This window comes from Typopeltis vanoorti, chromosome 1, assembly GCF_054136105.1.
Source record: "Typopeltis vanoorti isolate ZY-2024b chromosome 1, IOZ_Tvanoo_1.0, whole genome shotgun sequence".
NCBI classification, from domain to species: domain Eukaryota; kingdom Metazoa; phylum Arthropoda; class Arachnida; order Uropygi; family Thelyphonidae; genus Typopeltis; species Typopeltis vanoorti.
In genome coordinates this window covers 87,899,213-87,920,032 of record NC_143549.1, presented here as the reverse complement: position 1 = coordinate 87,920,032, position 20,820 = coordinate 87,899,213, and the positions used below count along the sequence as shown (strand labels likewise).

Here is a 20,820-nt window from a genome sequence, read left to right as displayed (position 1 = left end):
TAAAAATGCTTCTGGAGATACTTAGAATGGAGAAGCATCAAGCAATAAAATTGCACTTATCTACAAAAATGATTAAATAAAGAAAAACTTTAAAAAAAAACCTCTTCTAGATCCAAATATTGAGTCTGCACTGATGTCAATTTGGTGGACTTCTGCTTCAATTCTCTATGAAGACGAATAAGATCCATATTTTCTTGAACATGCTGCCTGTAAAAGAAAAGTCTGATACATATTCATGGAAACAACAGCTATTTAAAAATAAATAAGAAAAAAATCAATAGCCTCATCTTATTCTTTAACTGGCACTTTAAGAGTTATAAATACATGCTTAACAGTCTAAATGAGTGTGTGTGTGTGTGTGTGTGTGTGTGTGTGTGTGTGTGTGTGTGTGTGTGTGTGTGTGTGTGTGTGTGTGTGTGTGTGTGTGTGTGAGTGAGTGAGTGAGTGAGTGAGTGAGTGAATGAGTGAGTGAATGAGTGAGAGAAACTCTTCCATGCAATCAAATTTTATCAGGTTGAGGCATCACCCAGTTTAAACCTCCACTTTTTTTTCTAGAGGAACATGTGCAACAACACTAATTTGGTGGAGCCAAAAGCTGGCTCATTATACACTAAGCAACAATTGTAAAAGTGAAATAAGTCACAGAACTAGATAAATATTATCAGTTCTTCTTTCTCACTCTCTCTCTTTTTTTTTAGTTTTTTACTGTCTAATAAAAACAAGTAAAGAAATAACCACAACCAATCATAAAAAAATTTCTTAATTGCATTCTTGTATAGTGCAATCATTCATTATCACAACAACCAAACCTAGAACAGTTTCTATCACAAGTATTTTTCTTAATATTGGCATTAAAATGACCTGACACCACTTTTTAAAGTGATCCTAAATTCCAAATATCATCAAGTAAGAGGAATTTTATTATCATTTTGAGTTGTTCTGCCAATAAAACATTCCAATTATAACAAATAAATAAATAAATAAATAAACAAAAGAGATTACAGTAATCTCTCTCTCTCTCTCTCTCAATAAGTGAGCCAACCAATCTCTGAATAAGCACCATGACCTTCAGTTAACTGACCATAATAAATTTAGTTTAATCCTTTATCCAAGTGTAAGCAAACAAGGTTTGCACCTGAAAATATCTTCAGGACTGAGGTAAGGTGGTGCAACACCAGGCAACTCCGAGCAAAGGTGGACTAAGCTCTCATCACTCCTTGTCTCAGTATCTCCCGTAATGCAAAGCACATCTCCTTGTGGACATGTATACTGCTATGCATTAAGGGAAGGGCCAGACCGGTTTTGACCTTTATTGAGGTCTTGTCAGTGGGAGGCAGACCCAAACGTGGAGATACTATGGCAGAAGCAATAGGAGAGGTCATATTTACCTATACGAGTTGCCAACAGGTGTACAACCTTATTATTGAATTACTCTGGATTTAGAGAAAGATGTTGGAAGGTTATTTTGCACTTGGTTAGACTATAATAAATTTAGTTTAATTCTTTATCCAAGTGTAAGCAAACAAAGTTTGTGCCTGAAAATATCTTCTGGGCTGAGGTAAGGTGGTGCAACATCAGGCAACTCCGAGCAAAGGTGGACCAAGCTCTCATCACTCATAAAGGATTAAACTAAATTTATTATAATCTAACCAAGTGCAAAATAAACTTTTAACATCTTTCTCTAAATCCAGAGTAATTCAATAATAAGGTGGTACACCTGTTGGCAAATCGTATAGGTAAATATGACCTCTCCTATTGCTTCTGCCTTAGTATCTCCACGGTTGGGTCTGCCTCCCACTGACAAGACCACAATAGAGGTCGAAACCGGTCTGAGTAGTGGCCCTTCCCTTAATGCATAGCAGTATACATGTCTGCCAGGAGATGTGCTTTGCATTACAGGAGATACTGAGACAAGGAATGATGAGAGCTTGGTCCACCTTTGCTCGGAGTTGTCTGGTCTTGCACCACCTTACCTCAGTCCTGAAGATATTTTCAGGTGCAAACTCTGTTTGCTTACACTTGGATAAAGGATTAAACTAATTTATTATAGTGTAACCAAGTGCAAAATAAACTTTTAACATCTTTCTCTAAATTCAGTTAACTGACCCTTTCAATTACCTGACCAGCAAATGATTTTTATACTGCAATGAAATACTTGGAAGAATTACTATAACCATTTCAAACTGTTTTTACTGTCAAAACAGTTGAAATGATAAATGGGCTATTTTTATTTCCTAAATGATTCACATGTTCATAGTTCAGTGTACTCTTCATTGTAATTTTCATTGTTAAACTAGTTCTAGGCTTAAATGAAAATTTCTTTTTCCATTATAATTCCATGTTTACTGGCCAATAAACAATTGGCAATAAACATAACTGCCTTTTTTTAAATATTCATCTATTCATATAATATATCCAAAGTATATTAACTATTAGTTAGCGATCATTGCCTCCCAGGAGCATTCTCTCTTTATATTCTCAAAAAACCTTCTTACTAGTCATTTTTGTGGTTTATGAGATTCTTAATAGCCTCCTCCACATCCATAATTCAAATAAATCAATTTTCTCTCTTTCTTTCTTCTTAATAATCCAGCTTTTACTATCAATATCTATATATCATCATCAAATTCCTGAGATACATATACCATCATTTTGTGCATAGGACGTTATGATAATACTGCATGAAAAGGCTGCACACCATTACTAACTTCAAATTAACAATTTTCCTCCAATGTAATCAGTTATCTGTCAGGACTTACAATATTATCAGACCTTATATTTTGGTATTCTAATGTACTTCTTAGTGTATGAAACCAATTATTTTGCTAACCTTTTTTCTTAAATTCTGTTTAAGTGACCATACCACTTGAGATTAGCTCTGCTAACACATTCCTGAATTCTAACAATGCCAAGTTCTTTTTGAATATCCTTGTTTTTCATATGGCACTCCTCCTGATGCATGTATTCACTAATTTTCGTACATTGCTACAGTAATTTCCTTCCATTCTTCCAGAAAAGCATTAGTGAGGTCAGTCACTTATGTTGTGTGATTCAAATTTGCATCTGAAGTTGCAAGAAATCAGGACCCTGTGCAGGCCAACAAATTCTTCAAACTCACTCATCAAACAATTCTTGCACAGACTTTGTGGATGGAGGTATTGTCATATTGAAAAAGGAAAGGGCTTTCACCAAACTGCTGCCAGAACAGAATGTCATGAATAGAATGTTATAGGCCATGAATTTAAGATTACTCATCACCAGAAATAGGGGACACAACCCAAACCATGAAAAACAACCGCAGACCATGATGCTTCCTCTACCAAACTTCACAGCTGATACAACACATTTGGACAAGTAGTGTTTTCCTGGCATCTGCCAAACCCAGGTTGTCAGACAGTGAAGTGTGATTCACCCCTAGACATAATGCATTTATACTGCTGTAGAGTCCAGTGGTGGCGACCTTTACACCACTCTACCTGAAATTCGTCATGGCTCTTGCTGATATTAGGCTTGTGTGCAGCTGCATGGCCATGGAAACCCATGTTCTTCAGCTCCTGATGAACAGATGTGGTGCAAGTGTTTTTGTGGAGGCATTTCAGAACTCAGTAGCAAGTGTTTCAACTGAGGACAATTGAACACCTGCCACACCACATTCGTTACACCACATGCTTCAGCACCCAGCAGTCCTAATCTGTGATTTTATGTAGTCTATTGGGTCACAATTGAACTGGTGTTGCTCCTAGGAATTTCCACTTCACAATAACATCACTTATAGTTAATTGCAGAAACAGCAGGACAGAAATTCCTGAAATGAGTTGTCATAAAGGTGACAACCTATGATAGTGACACGTCGAAAGTCATTAGTACCAGTCGAAAGAATTCAACCCATTCTACCATTAATGTTCCTCTATGAAGATTGCAAGTTCATGTGGCTTTCTTTTATACCTGTATGAGCCTCAGTTGTGATGTATACAGCCATATATCCACATCAGATAGTGTATCTGTAATCTCCACTTTTTCATCAAGTGTTTTATTTCTAATCCAGCTTTCAGATCTGTAAGTTAAAATCAATTTCAACACCATCTTCTATTACAGCTAGTTTAGTGCTTTGACTAATTTCTTTATAAATTTATTCAGTTGACATCCTACGACGTTACTGGAACAAATCTGAAAACACACCCCAACTCAATATTACCAGAGTTAAAGATCGGTACTATCAACATATGAAGCCTGAATGGCAAAGAAAGGAGCTGCCTGAGGAATTAGATAAGTACCAGATCGACATAATTGGAAGCGATCACTATTTAGTCTTGAGCAGGATAAAACTGAATTTCATATTGAAAAGAATAACATCTAAGAAAGTTTTAAAGCGAATAAAAGTTGAGCAGCTCTCAGATGTGAACTGTAGACTAATATACACAAAGATTATTGAAGAAAATATGAAAGAGTTTGAGAACTGGAATCAAACCTTGGAGATTCAGTGGCAAACTCTGAAGAAAACATTGATTGATTCTGCCAGAGAGGCATGTGGTGAGGTTGTCTGTAAGGATAAAAAAATCAGAACTCCCTGGTGGACACAGGAAGTTAAAGAGGCAGTGAAGGAAAAGAAGAAATCATATCAAAAGTTCCTGGCAAATACGTCAGCTTTTGCTCTTAGAGAATACAGAGACAAATGTAAGAAAGCGAAACATTGTGTAAAACTAGCTAAACAAAAGTCATGGGAGGACTTTGGCAAGGACATAGACAATAAATATCAAGAAGGTGGGTAAGATATTCTGGAAGTTGTTGAAGAAGCTTAGAAATGGAGGAAAGAGATGATAAAGGTGATATGAAACCAGGAGAAAAAGATATCCTTGAAGTATAGAGTAATTACTTCGAAAAATTGCTAATTGAAAGCAGTGATAGCACACTAGTAAAAAACACTCAACAGGCATACAGTCAGGAATACATATCCATACTTGAAGTAGAAAAAGCCATCAAAGGCTTGAAATGTGGAAAGGCAGCAGAAGTAGATGATATTCGACCAGAAATGCTGAAGTATGGTGGTATAAAAGCTTACAGTGGCTGCACTGCATAGTTCAGAAAGCCTGGACAGAGGGACGAATTCCCGATGATTGGAGTAGAGCTCTAATAGTGCCCATATATAAAAAGGGAAATAAAACTGAATGTGAGAATTATAGAGCTATTTCTCTACTGAGTGTTCCTGGAAAGATCTATGCAAGTATACTTGAGAAACGGTTGAGAAGAATTGTGGAAGAAAAGCTTGGTGAAGAACAAGCTGGATTCAGGCCAAATAGAGGCTGTCAGGATCAGATCTTCACTTTACAACAAATAGTCGAAAAAGCATGGGAATATAACAAAGATCTGTATTTAAGTTTTGTCGATCTGGAAAAGGCATATGACAAGGTGCCAACAGAGAAGCTATTCAATATGCTACAGTTATATGGTGTCAATGGGGCATTATATCAAGCAATACTTAGTCTGTATTTGAGTTGTAAGTGGCAGTTAGAATTGAAGGATATAAAGGAAGATGGTTTAATGTTAAACCATCTTCCTTTACATCCTTCAATGGAAAGGAAGATGGTTTAATGTTAAATCTGGTGTGAGAGAAGGATGTACATTATCCCCTCTGTTATTCATTATCTATATGGATCACATTATGAAGGAAAGTGGTATTAAACATGATATCAGAATTGGAGATGTTAATGTCAGCCCTTTGCTTTATGCAGACGATGTTATACTTCTGAATAAATCTGCTACAAGTTTGCAAGATTCCCTGACTAAATTGAATAACTGTTGTAATAGATATGGTATGAAGGTCAGCATTAAAAAGACAAAGACAATGAAAATTGCAGAATTGAAAATGTCAACTGTGTTGTGAAAGGGGAACAATTAAAACATTTCAGCTACTTAGGCATGATTTTTAGTGAAGATGGTAAATTAAATATGGAAATAGACAACAGAATCAACAAAGCTGGTATTTCATATGGAATAAGAGAGAAATTAGTGAGAACACTAAATTAGCTGTATACAAGACAGTGTTCAAACCAGTTTTAACTTATGGATCTGAGAGCTGGGTCAGAAGTAAAAAAAACACTTGACCAAAGACTAGAGATGCAGATATGAGAGTCCTGAGAAAGATAAGAAGCGTGAACAGATGGCATCAATGGCAATATCATATTAAAAACGAGGATATTAGGAAAGAACTTGACATTGTCAGCATCCAGGAATGCGTTAGCAGAGCTAATCTCAGGTGGTATTGTCACTTAAACAGAATGGGCAAGGAAAGATTAGCAAAACAAGTGTTCTCTGCGAGGTTGGCAACAAAACGACCCAGAGGAAGACCAAGATATAGGTGGATTGATACGGTACAAAGTGCTTTAGACGATAGAAATATAAGATCTGATAATATTGGAGTCTTGACAAGTAACAGACTGATTTGGAGGAAAATTGTAGATAGGAAATTAATAATGATGTAAATTTTTCATGTAGTACTATCATATCCTGTATACCTCTTGAGGGTACATGTCAGGAATTTGATGATGATGATGATGACATCCTACGACATCAGTTTTGATAATTCCATTGTCTATTTCCTTAATTTGCAAATCCTCACTAAAAATTGTGCCTAAACAGCTGAAATGTTTTATTTGGTTCTCCTTACATGATGCCAGTGATGTTTTTTCAATGTTCCTCCTTATTTTCATAGTTTTTGGTTAAATTTATTACATGAGATATTCAATTTAGTTAGGGAATCTTGAAGAACTGTAATGTATTTATTTAAGAATATAACATCATCTGCATGAGTAAAGAGCTGCGATTACATCTCCAATTTTGATAGTGTTTGTTGCCACTTGCCTTCATAATATTATCCATATAAATAATGAATAACAAATAATGAAGTGAAGATAAGAAGTCCTCGTCAGACACCTGATTTAACATCAAACCATCTGCCTGAGCTTCCTTCAATTCTAACTGCTGATTACAATTAAATTATAGACTATATATTGTTGCTAATGTCACCTCATCACATGCCTTTCACAGATCTACGAAACTTAAATACTGATACCTGTTATATTCCTATGATTTCTCAACTGTTTGTCTTGCAGTGAAAATCTGATTCTGACAAAAAATCTTTTACATGAACCCATCTTGTTCTTTGCCAAGTTTCTCCTTCCATAATTTTTATTTTTTATAGATGAGTAGTGCAAGAACACTACTCCAGCACCAGGAATTCAACCATTTGATCTCAATTCATATGTCCTACACTTAATAATACTGGTAACTTCAGGCAAGATCAAATTTCTCTTCTTGGGCCAATCTGCATCTCAAGCCTATCCTGGCACTTGCACATCATGTTGATACCTCTTTTGCCTCCAAAAAATGTAACTGTCCTTTTCTGCTTGAGATATTACTACTTCTCCCCTGTACAAGTGCTAATACCAAGTAAACCTCAAATATGTCAAATACTGACACAAAGTTCCCATATTTGGAGTAGTATATGAAGAACTTCCCTAAAAATGCATGATGCTGCAATTCAGTTAATTTATGGAGCCTCTCTCACAGACTCCCTCCAATCAATTCTGCATAGACTATTTCTGAATTATGTATTGAAAATACATAATTCAGAAATCCCGTAAACTCAAGAAAACTGACCGCAGAACTTACATTATTTCATACATTAAATATGAGTGTTCGGGTTAGAGACCACGAGATGGCGGCACTTGTTGAGCCGTTTCTCATCACTGTGTGCCACTCAATTAGTGATAGCCTTGAGCCTGCTATCTGTGATTGGGTACCAGTGGAGATTGAACTGCCCACTCAGTCTCCAAAAGTTAGATAGGGCTAAACGGCCTCGCCTACTCCCTATATACGGGAATAAAAAGGCATTAGCTGATAGCTGTATTTTCAATAAATATTTTCATGAGCAATGTTCTGCCAAACTGTTCATCATTATTCCTCCTCTTTCTTTCACTTGTAAGAACTTATGCAACTGTCATTATATCCATACACTTTCACAGTAAGTCAGTAAATTTCACTATAGCTGCAAAGTAAGCATCGCAACTTCCAACTATTCAAGTAAGACTTCAACGGGTTCCTACTTTCTCCTTTAACCTATTACCCATGTGTATAAGAGTTTTATCAATAAATTTTATAGCTATCATATATGGGAATGATTTTAACACAGCAGCATTTAAATGAATTTTACCATCTAAAAACTGAGAGCTGGGTAAGAAGTAAAACAGGCAACCCAAGTGTGCCCACTGATATGAGAGCCTGGTGAATATCAGGGAAGTGAATGGATAATGTGAAATAAGTGAAAGACTAGCAAATCTCATTTAAAAGTATTTTGTTAGTCTGTATTTAAACAGTTTACAATATTGGCAAGAAAATTATCTGAGGGAAGATTAATGTATATTGATCACCAATGACTCACAATGTAAGTGGCTGGTGATTGTTGGGCAGTGTTTTTTTTTTTTAATCTGCTTTATTATGTTGTTTCCTTAAAAAATTAGTGTTTTATAGTATGTTAGAAATTATCTAGCGTTTTTAGAGTATTTAGTGCTTTTATAAAAATAAATATATTTATTGTGATATTGTAAAATTAAATACAGCTGTAAAATTTCACCAAAAATGCACAAGAAATGGAATGCTAGCAATAACAGCAAAGCAAAGTAGAGAACAAGAAGGCTTTCCCCCACTAAAGGCAATATTGAAGAGAATATTGAAAATAATTTAACCTCTGAAATTGCAAGGTTAAAGAAGTTTATTGGACAGATGAAGTGGAAATTACAGAAAGTTGAGTGGCATTTAGAGGAACATAGAGAGAATATGAAAGCTAAGCAGCAAAATGTAAAACAACAAAGCATGGAATCAGGTAAGTTAGTGCATAATGAAAACCAGTAAGTAAAGTTGATTGTAAAAAGAAAGATGTTATTTGGTATGATGGCTATCACAAAACATGCCATTGATGAGCAGGTTATAACTTCAAGTTTTCCCTAGGCAAAAATTAAAAATATAGCACATGCAATTCAAAAACAGAAAAAAAAAAAAAAAAAAGAGATCATAATTTTAGTAGGAAGGACTAGTGATAAATTCAGTACGAGAGAGGATATGAAAAGGTTGTTGGAAGAAGCAAGAGTGACGAGTGAAAAAGTGAAAATCGTAAGTATATTATCAAGATATTATTATTATTATTATACAGACACCTCCATGAAGTCTGAAGACGCATTGCGGAAGATTCGATTCATCCACAAAATCTATCATACCTCTCTTTGAATCCATTAACAGACAAGGCACTCACAACTGACTCTGGCAGCCCATTCCACTCATTTACAACTCTCCAAGCAAAAAATCTAGTCCTCACCCCCCCCCCTAATAACCACACCGTTATTCAATTTCCAGGAATGATCCCTTGTTCTGGTCCCTTCAGCCAAGTGCTGAAATATTTCCCCTGCATCAATCCTATAAAACCCTTTAAGCAACTTAAATGTTTCTATCATATCCTCTCTTTTTCTCCTATCAGCCAACTACAGCACACACACACACACACACATCCTCAATTTATCCTCATAGGGAACATTGCCAAATTTGGAACACCTACATTACAAGACCTTCAGCCCAATTGCCCAAGAATACCAACATTGCCTGCTAGGGGGATTATCAGGATTTTTAGGAGAAAGAATAGCTTCCTGCTTCGTCCTCATTTACTGTTTGTTGTGCTTGTCTGCACATGTCTTGTTTTTAAGTACCTGTGAAAATGGCAACGTGACGCTGTTGAATTATTGGAAATGTATTAACATTTATTTTAATGTATATCCTAGTACACGTTGAAATTTCCTTAAGCTATTTATTAAAAATGCATTACTTTTCCACAAGAATTAAAAAAAATTAAAAATTAAAAATATTTAAAAAATCCCTCACCAGAATGAAATAATTCAGTTCCCGGTTTGAAACATTTTACAAAGTTATTTTTTAATGGCATACCACACTATTTCCATGTACACTATGTTCCAAATTTACCGCCAAAATTTATGTCGTCTGCTTTACATAGCAGGGGGGGGTTGTGATTAAGGATCAAGGCTGTATAACTGAGAGGAGACCTCCACATAGCCTTTAAAGGAATGTGAAGAACCGACCAGGGCTTCTGACCTAATGTCCAATCCTCACCTTCTCGTGGTGCACCCTGTTGAGTATCTACCTGGATACTGAACAAACGAGGAAAGGCTGGCAATATGGGATTTATCCGACTAAATTGTATTCTTATTGGTTAAACCAAAATAAAAAATGATGGTACAACATGACAAAATTTCATGCGAGCTGGGGCGTTGCCCGGTTAAACATGGCCCCCATCACTCTCACCAGGGAACCACGGCGAACAGCGAAAAGTCAGCTACTGGAACAAATCTGAAAACACACCCCAACTCAACATCACCAGAGTTAAAGATCGGTACTATCAACATAAGAAGACCGAATGGCAAAGAAATGGAGCTAGCTGTACCAGAAAAACATAATAGGGGTGACTGAAACAAAAAAGACAAAAACTGGTGAGATCTTTCTGAGCAATAAATACAAAATGTTATATTCAGGCAATGACAATCAAGGAAAAGGAGAGCCATAGTATTCAACACTAAATACGAGGCTAATCTTCTTGAATGGCAGGCAGTGTCAACTAGAGTGATGTGGACAAATATCAGAATGGGAAACTGCACAATGAGACTTATTTGTGCCTATTGTAACACAGAAGCTTCGACTAAGAAGTGGAGGAATATTTTGATGCTTTAGAAAAAGCAACTGACACAATGAAAAAGGAAAAGTTGGTCCTTGTTGGGGATCTGAATATCAGAGTAGGAAATGATTGTCAGACATACAAAAATATTTTGGGAAAATTTGGAGAAAAGAGCAAAGCTAATAATAATGGCAAATACCTGTTGGATTTCTGTTCAGGACATGGACTGGTTATTACTAACACCATGTTTGAACATAAAAATGTGCACAAATTCACATGGAGAGAAGAGGCTAGGAATAAGGAAAGTCTCAATGACTATGTTATTGTTGATAGTGATGTTTTCTCCCTAGTGCAGGATACCAGAGTGTACAGAGAATTTGAAATTGGAAGTGATCACTATTTAGTCTTGAGCAGGATAAAATTGAATTTCATATTGAAAAGAATAACATGTAAGAAAGTTTTAAAGCGAATAAAAGTTGAGCAGCTCTCAGATGTGAACTGTAGACTAAAATACACAAAGATTATCGAAGAAAAAATGAAAGTGTTTCGGAACAGCAACCAAACCTTGAAGATTCAGTGGCAAGCCTTGAAGAAAACACTGATTGATTCAGCCAGAGAGGCATGTGGTGAGGTTGTCTGCAAGGATAGAAAAATCAGGACTCCATGGTGGACACAGGAAGTTAAAGAGGTGTGAAGGAAAAGAAAAAATCATATCAAAAGTTCTTGGCAAATAAGCTTTTGCTCTTAGAGAATACAGAGACAAATATAAGAAAGTGAAACACTGCGTAAAACTAGCTAAACAAAAGTCATGGGAGAACTTTGGCAAGAACATAGAAAATAAATATCAAGAAGGTGGCAAAATATTCTGGAGGTGTTGAAGAAGCTTAGAAATGGAGGAAAAAGTGCTGTAAAAGGAGTTAGAGAATTAGCAATTTTTCGGAGTAATTACTTCGAAAAATTGCTAAATGAAACAAGCAGTGATAGCCCAGTGGTAAAAAAAACACTCAACAGGCATAGTCATATCCATACTTGAAGTAGAAAAAGCCATTAAAGGCTTGAAATGTGGAGTAGATGGCATTCGACCAGAAATGTTGAAGTATGATGGTATAAAAGTCTTACAGTGGCTGCACTGCATAGTTCAGAAATCCTGGACAGAGGGACGAATTCCCGATGATTGGAGTAGAGCTCTAATAGTACCCATAGCCCATATATAAAAAGGGAAATAAAACTGAATGTCAGAATTACTGATATATTTCTCTACTGAGTATTCCTGGCAAGATCTATGCAAGTATACTTGAGAAACGGTTGAGAAGAATTCTGGAAGAAAAGCCTGGTGAAGAACAAGCTGGATTCAGGCCAAATAGAGGCAGTCAGGATCAGATCTTCACTTTACGACAAATAGTTGAAAAACCATGGGAACTTAACAAAGATATTTAAGGTATAAAGGTATTTAAGTTTTGTCGATCTGAAAAAGGCATATGACAAGGTGCCAAGAAAGAAGCTATTCAATACACTACAGTTATATGGTATCAATGGGGCATTATATCAAGCAATACTTCGTCTGTATTCGAGTTGTAAGTCAGCAGTTGGAATTGAAGGATGTAGAGGAAGATGGTTTAATGTTAAATCTGGTGTGAGACGAGGATGTACATTATCCCCTCTGTTATTCATTATCTATATGGAGTACATTATGAAGGAAAGTGGTATTAAACATGATATCAGAATTGGAGATGTTAATGTCAGCTCTTTGCTTTATGCGGACGATGTTATACTTCTAAAGAAATCCACTACAAGTTTGCAGGATTCCCTGACTAAATTGAATAACTGTTGTAATAGATATGGTATGAAGGTCAGCATTAAAAAGACAAAGACAATGAAAATAGGTAGAATTGTTGAAAATATCAACTGTGTTGTGAACGGGGAACCTGTGGAACAAGTAAAACATTTCAGCTACTTAGGCACGATTTTTAGTGAAGATGGTAAATTAAATATGGAAATAGACAACAGAATCAACAAAGCTGGTATGGTAGGAAGTCAACTGAATAAATTCATATGGAATAAGAGAGAAATTAGTCGGAACACTAAATTAGCTGTATACAAGACCGTGTTCAAACCAGTTTTAACTTATGGATCTGAGAGCTGGGTCAGAAGTAAAACACTTGACTAAAGACTAGAGACTGCAGATATGAGAGTCCTGAGAAAGAGTAGAGGTGTGAACAGACGGCATCAATGTGCAATATCATATTAAAAACGAGGATATTAGGAAAGAACTTGACATTGTCGGCATCCAGGAATGCGTTAGCAGAGCTAATCTCAGGTGGCATAGTCACTTAAACAGAATGGGCGAGGAAAGATTTTCAAAACAAGTGTTCTCTGCCAGGTTGGCAGGAAAACGACCCAGAGGAAGAACAAGAAATCGGTGGTTTGATACAGTACAATGTGACTTAGATGATAGAAATATAAGATCTGATAATGATAATATTGGAGTCTTGACAAGTAATAGACTGATTTGTAGGAATGTAGATAGGAAGTTAGTAATGGTGTAAATTTTTCATGTAGTAATATCATATCCTGTACACCCCTTGAGGGTACATGTCAGGAATTTGATGATGATGGGAACACTCCACAGGCCATTCACCATGGTCACTTGCCTCTGAATCCTCTCTACTGCTTCCTCATCCACAAGAAACCCAGGGGACCCGATTTGAGCATATTAATCCAGATGTGAGCATTCCAAGGCCTTATAAAGAGGAATAAGAACTTCCTTATCTCTACGTATTAATGGGTTCTTAAATAATCAAATAATCTTATGGGCTGCCTTAGCAACCTTAGGAATATTCCTCTAAACTTTATCTCTGTGTCTACCACTACCCCTAAATTTCTAGCTTCATTTATTTCTGCAGCACAGTGTTATCAATATGATACATAGCTTGTAATCTATTTTTTCAAAATGCATAACTTTACATTTCTCCACATTAAACTGACATCCATTATCTTTTGCCCATACTGAGAGGCTATTTAAATCATCCTACAAGCTCTCCATGTTGCCTTGATTAACTATTACTTTACCTAATTTCGCATCATCAGCAAACAACTGATTATTTCCTTTCAGGTTATTTCCTATATCATTTATGCATAAAATTAAATGGCAATGGTCCTGGCACCGCACCTTGCAGAATACTACTAGTCACCTGTTTTTGACTTGATTCTGTCCCTCCTATACCACTTTTTGATATCTGTCCAGCAGCCACCCTCTTATCCACTTAACCAGTGTCATGTCCATCCCCATTTGTTCTAATTTCCATAACAGAGTTCCATGCAGTAATTTGTCAAATGCCTTTGCAAAATGCAGCAAAATTATCATGTAGCCATTTCCTTTATCCAACTCAGCTGTTACTCTATTGTAAAAAGTTAGTAAATTACTAAGGCATGACTGACCCTTCACAAAACCATGTTGACCCTCATACAGCATCATATTTTTATCTACCCATTCTTGAATTCTCTTTTTGAGCAATTTTTGTAGTACTTTTATGATCACGTCTGAGATACTGATTGGTCTTGAAAAAGTCTTGGAGTCTTGAAAAATTATTAATTGGTATGTGACCTAACACAGAGATTTAGGGAAACTGAATTATGATGGGAGGAATGTTGAGAATCTGTGTGTCAGAGAACAACAATGTTATGTAACTCTGTTAATGATGGGAATTGGTATTATTATGGACATGATTATGAGGAGAGAATAATTTTGTGTTCATCCGGTTCAGACCTATCAAGCAAGATGTCTGCATAAGCAAGGCACTAGACAAGAACAGTGATCTACAAGCTGTCGAACTGTGTCACACAGACAAAAGTACACGAAAAAAAGCATGCAGGTAACTTATGTATGTACATGAATGCTATGAGTATCAGACACAAAGGGGTAGACTTTATTGCCTTGGTCAATACATTGGGACCTCAAATTGTAGGCATTAGTGAGACCTTGCTATCAGAAGCAGACATACTAACTGGTATCGAGTGAAAGGGGCACAGTATTTTAAAGAAGGATATAACAGAATAGCAGAGGAGGGGATGTGCTGCTAATGATATCAGATGACTTGAATCCAGTTAGAGTTGAGACCTATGACTGCAATAATAGTAATAGTTTTTTTATGTTTCCTTTTGTAAGGTGGAGTCTAACAAGATCAATCACATAGCGGGATGCTGTTACAGACCTAGTAGATTGATTGCTAGTGATGAAGAAATGCATTAACAAATAAAGATGATGATGGAATAAGAAATGAGCAATCATAACGGGGACTTCAATTACCCAAACACTAGCTGTGAAATCTCATGAGAAGAATGAAATTTAATTTACTGAGCTGTTGCAAGACAATGTCCTCAAGCAGCATGTGACAGAACGAACTCAAGGTCAAAGAGTGTTAGATCTGATTATAGTGTCAGAGTGGATTTTAGTTAAAGATATAACTACTCGGTCTCCAGTTTGTGACAGTGATCATGTAGTACTCAATTGGGAAGTGGCTAAGTTAAAAATGTTCCATTTGGAAAAGGTTACATGCTGAATCAGAAAGCAGGAAATTATGACGATCTGAGGAGTATGTTAGGTCGTGCCATGGTATCAGTTGTTGGATAGGAAGGATATCGACAGTGCATGGAAAGTGTTTTAAAAATACTTAAATGATGCAATATCAGAATGTGTCCCTATAGTTCAAAGAATAAATAGGATAGGAGTGAAACTGATGTGTAATCTTGACTCAATATAGAGGAGATCAATCAGATTGATGATGACCCACTCACTCCTCCCACTTTTGCACAGATGTTTGTTTTCTGTTATAGAATACACATCTGTGTGTTATATTTCCATGGCAAATGTTCATCCAAAATAGCATCAATAATTTCCTCACTCAGTATTAAATCTGTCAGAACACATGCAGCTGCTGCTGCCCCAACATCCCCTCACAGTACACCTTGAAACCCACAGAACAAGTTTCTTTTCCTCCTCCTTCATCCCTGCTACTAATGTATTGTGCAACAGTCTTCCCCTGATGTGTTTCCAAAGGAATACAATATACAGGCTTTTAAATCAAATGTAAACAAGGTTCTTCTTTCCCAACCCACTACCCATACACAGCATCACTATAGATTGATTAACCAACCTCTAGTGTATGGTTCAACATTAAAAAAAAAACATAATTAAGCAAGAGATTCAAAAAAAAAAAAAAAATGACATAGAAGGAATATTGTGTGCATAGGAATGACATCAGTCATGAAAATTATAAGCAGCAGACCAGAAAAGTCACAACTCTATGGAAAGCTGTCTAAGTATGAAAAGAAACCTGGCTCTGCAAGCTAAAGACAGCCCAAAACAATTGTATCATTATACTGCAAGTAAAAGAAAGAAAGAATGAATTTGAAAGAATAACTCTACTGAATGCAGATGATATGCAGGTGACTGATGAAGAAGAGATTGTTTAACTAATAAGTGACCATTTCACCAAAATCTATCAACCTGGTGTATGTAACATTGAGTTCACTGCAACCTCTTCACTGGATGAAACTCAGATGTATGAAAAGATTCTAGAGCTGTTGCACAATCCAAATAAGAATTCTGTAATAGGGACTGATGGGATATCTGCACGGATACTAAAAGAGTGTTCAGCTGAACTAACTATTCCTTTGACCAGGCTATATAATTTGAGACTTAGAACAGGGATGATTCCATAGGAGTGGAAATAATGTATGTTAATCCCATTGCACAAGGATGGTGCAAAGACTGATGTATCCAAGTATCAACCTATCAGTATCTCTGAAGTGGTGAAGATTTTGGAAAGGTTGGTTAGTGCTGGCATACAGAAATTAAAGAGAAACTATATTACATATTACATACAGAGAAACTATACTTTGCAATGAACAGCATGGATGTACCATATGAGGGTTATGTTTAAGCAGCTTGCTCACATTCTATAATAAAGTTACCATTGAGTTAGACAAGGGGAATGGATACATCATGATACTTTTGGATTTTACTAATGCTTTTGACAAAACTCAGCATGGAAGATCAATGCATAAATTGGAAAATATGAAATTGAATTATAAATTACTGGCATGGATAAGAGGATGATTGACTGACATATAACAAAAAGTGGTTTATGGTGGATGTGAGTCTGCAAAATTAAGGCAACCAGTTGTGTGCCAGAAGGATCAGTCCTTGGTCCATTATTATTCAATCTATACATTAATGACATGTGACAAGTTTCTACAACTCTTCTATCATGGCTTATTTCATTTAATAATCCTTAAAAGTAATTATCCAGATATGATTATTTGTGACATACGGCTATTTGCTAATTATTATTATTATTATTACGTGACACCTCCAGGGAGTCCAAGGCCTCATCAAGGGGAGGGCATCTACTCTACAGCTCTCTGTCTCCACCATTCAATCCACCAACTACAACGAACCACAACTACCATCATCATCATCATCTACACCAACTCCATCTACCACCCAAATGCAAATGATGATGCAAAGATAGGTAGGTAGGGTAATCAGGAGTACTGCTAATATGCAGTATTTGCAGAATGATTTGAATAGGGAATTGTGAGCATGTGAAAATGGTTATCAGTTCAATATTAATAAATGTAAAGTCATGCATTTCAGAGTGTGTGTGGTTAGATATCCAATGTTATATTATACTGGTGGGATTACCTAGAAGAAACTTGTCAGGCTAGGGATCATGGGGTTTTAGTAGATAGGAAGTTGAAGTTTAAGGGCTATATAAGCAGACTGCGAATATAACTCAGAGTATAATTTCGATACTGAAATGAACTTTAACATGTAAAGATAAGGAAGTAATTTTGCCTCTTTACAAGGCTTTGATGAGATTATTATTCTCACTTGGACTATTGTGTGCATGTCTTGTCTCCTCTTTTCCATCGCAATTCTGATACATTGGAGAGATGCAAAGGAAAGTGTTAAAAATTATATCATGATTGTTCAATACTGATTATGAAGACAGATTGAGAATATGTAAATGGCAGACACCAGCAAACAGGAGAAAGAGGGATATTATGATTGACGCTTACAAACTTCTGAATAGATTTCAGTTGACGGATTTTTCATTTTATGGAGGGTGCTGAAAGGATGCAAGGACACCTGTGAAATTTGAGAATGAATGCCATCATGAAGGGGAGTGAAGACTAGATTTTTCTCTCATTTCACTCTGTCTTCATAATACTGATTATGAAGACAGAGTGAGAATTTGTAGACTGCAGATACTAGCAAACAGGAGAAAGAGGGGGGGGGGTGATATGGTTGTGAATTACAAACTTCTGAAAGGGTCACAGAGGATTTCAGTAGATGGAATTTTTCACTTTTTGGAGGGAGGGGAAAAGGATAAGAGGGCCTCCTTGTAAGTTAAGAATGAATGTCATCAAGAAGAAGAAGAAGAAGATGACAGCTAGATTTTTTTCTCTCACAGAGTGGTGCATGATTGGAATGGATTGCATTGGATGTTGTGTTTGTGCGAGTATTGTGAATAAATTCAAAAAAAGTATGACAGTTGGTGCAGATAGTATGGCCTCCCTTGAGTCCATGACTCCTTGGAGGTATCTGTTAATAATAATAATATATTGGTTGATGCTGAGAGGAATGTTTTAAAACTGAGAAAAGACAAAAATGGAAGACAATATTTCACTACAAACTAGAAACCATGTTTAGAACCATTATGGTATCATACATCTGTAATACTTGAAAGTTCAACTGCCAAGTGATGACATTTTCTCATTATTAACCAACAAAAACATACCTCTGACTTTGGGTGATTTGAGATTTAAGAACCATAACTTCTTCTTCATATTCTGCCTCTTTTACTCTTCCCTAAATCAAAGATAATAATTAAAAACATATAAAATATAATAACCACAATGGAATCTATGTTATTTTTAATATGCTAAATGTTTTCTTTAAAAAATTCAGACAGTTCTCAAAAATGTGGTCATATTTTCTATATGAAAGGATACCTAGACATTTCTACACTGGCTGAAAGGATTGCATTGTAGCTACATTATCACTCACAGCTAAGTACTGTTGTTGTTGTGCTTCATTATAAACAATAATTAATGTTTTAGCATCACCTGTTTGGGTGCCAACATTACAGACTGCTGTCTTTTTATGTAAATATTGTTTAATTGTGTTTTAAGGTGCCGGAGAAATATGTCAGGTTGGTGCAGGAAATGTACAGAAATGTGAAGACAAGTGTTCGGACCTGTTTGGGACAGACAGAAAGTTTTCAAGTAACAGTTGGCTTGCATCAAGGGTCAGCATTAAGTCCATTTCTGTTTAATATTGTGATGGAGGTGGTAACAGAGGAGGTGAGAGAAGATGCACCCTGGACAATGATGTATGCAGATGACATCTCGCTGTGTGTAGATTCAAGAGAAGAAGCGGAAACTAAACTGGAAAGATGGAGAAAAGTACTGGAAGAGAGAGGTATGAGACTGAGCAGAAGTAAGACAGAGTATATGTGTTGCGCAGTGGGTGGTGGCCAGGAGACAGATCTGGAGCTGGAAGGAAATGTCATCAGGAAGGTGAGAGACTTTAGATACTTAGGTTTAACAGTGGAAGAAGATGGAGGAGCTGAGAAGGAAGTGGGATGCAGGATACAAGCAGGTTGGAGGAACTGGAGGGAGAAGGCTGGAGTGTTATGTGATAAGAGGGTGCCGATCAATCTGAAAGGCAAAATTTATAGGACAGTAGTGAGGCCAGCTATGACATATGCTATAGAAACTGTGGCCCTGAGGAAAAATAACATTAGCAGGATGGAAGTAGCAGAGATGAGAATGCTTAGGTGGATGTACGGTGTGACCAGAAAGGATCATCTGAGAAATGACTATGTCAGGGGAACAGTGAAAGTTACGAACTTAGGAGCGAAAATACAGGAGGCAAGGTTGAGATGGTTTGGTCATGTGATGAGGAGGGAGGACGAATATGTGGGAAGAAGGGTCATGCAGATGGATGTGCAAGGAAGGCGGAAGCGTGGGTGGCCAAAGAAGAGATGGAGGGAGCTGGTAGAAGAGGACTTGAAGATGAAGAACTTGGATGTGGTGACAGCCCAAGACAGGAAGGTGTGGAGGAGACTCATAACAAACAGTGACCCCACTTAAGTGGGAGAAGCTGCAGAAGAAGAAGAAGAAGAAGAAGAAGATTGTTTAATTGTGTTTTCTTTTTTATTTTTATGGTAATTTCATGAGAGGTTGTTTAACCTATAGGTTAAACATAAATACATAAATACACTAAATAAAGAGAGGACTGAGAGAAAAGAAGAAACTTAATACTGAATTTGAAAACCAGTAAACTTTACTCTTTAAGAAGTATATAAGATGGGATTTTGTTCCAAAGAAAATTATACAAGGGGACCAATTGCAGAAGATGAAGACATGAGTTTCCACAAGGTCGTTGCTGTTTTTCATCAGAAAACTAGAGTACACAATTTAGGTAAGTATCTGAAAGAACATCAAAAAGAACTGAACATAGGCGCCAAGAAGCACCAATGAAAAAAGAGAGAGAGAGAGAGAGAAGTTAGGAGGAATTACAAAAATTCAAAATACCGTGAAATGAATAGTGTTATTAAGAGGACTAAAACAATTAATAGCCTTTTAAACAACATAAGATGAAAATGTAAGTTTCTGTGGCTTAGCAGTTCTGTGGGAAGCTTCCTGTATTGAGACTACATTTTAAGATAAATAAGTTTAATAAAATTAGGTGATTATAACCCTAAAAGTTTTATAAGTTGTCAGACTTACATCATCAGGGGTACTAGCAAAAAAAGGTTATACACAACAAAAGATTAGAAACAATTAATTACACAGATGGTATCAGGACTTCACAATTGGTACATACAAATAAGTAACCAGCTATTGGCCTACAGGTGAATATAGGCTCAAACATAAAAATATTAGATGGTTACTTATTTGTATATACCAAATGTGAAGTTCTGATAACATCTAATATGTGTAATTAATTGTTTCTAGTCTTTTGTTGTGTATAACTTTTTTTGCTAGTATCCTTGACAATGTACGTCTGACAACTTACG

The 20,820-nt window shown here is 36.3% G+C and overlaps 1 protein-coding gene across 5 annotated transcripts in view; it reads right to left on the bottom strand.

The window, feature by feature from the left end:
* LOC150110185 (protein fantom-like) overlaps positions 1-20,820 on the bottom strand; it is a 588,918-nt gene that overhangs the window by 448,962 nt on the left and 119,136 nt on the right. For all 5 annotated transcript variants that reach the window (XR_016548253.1, XR_016548255.1, XR_016548256.1 and 2 more), the window contains exons 10-11: positions 18,535-18,605; positions 102-207 (exon numbers count right to left, since the gene is read on the bottom strand). Coding sequence is in view for 2 of the 5 variants with exons in the window: in XM_090391966.1 (XP_090248092.1) it covers positions 102-207; positions 18,535-18,605 (177 nt within the window). In the remaining 3 variants the exon portion in view is untranslated. The remainder of the gene's footprint in view (positions 1-101; positions 208-18,534; positions 18,606-20,820) is intronic.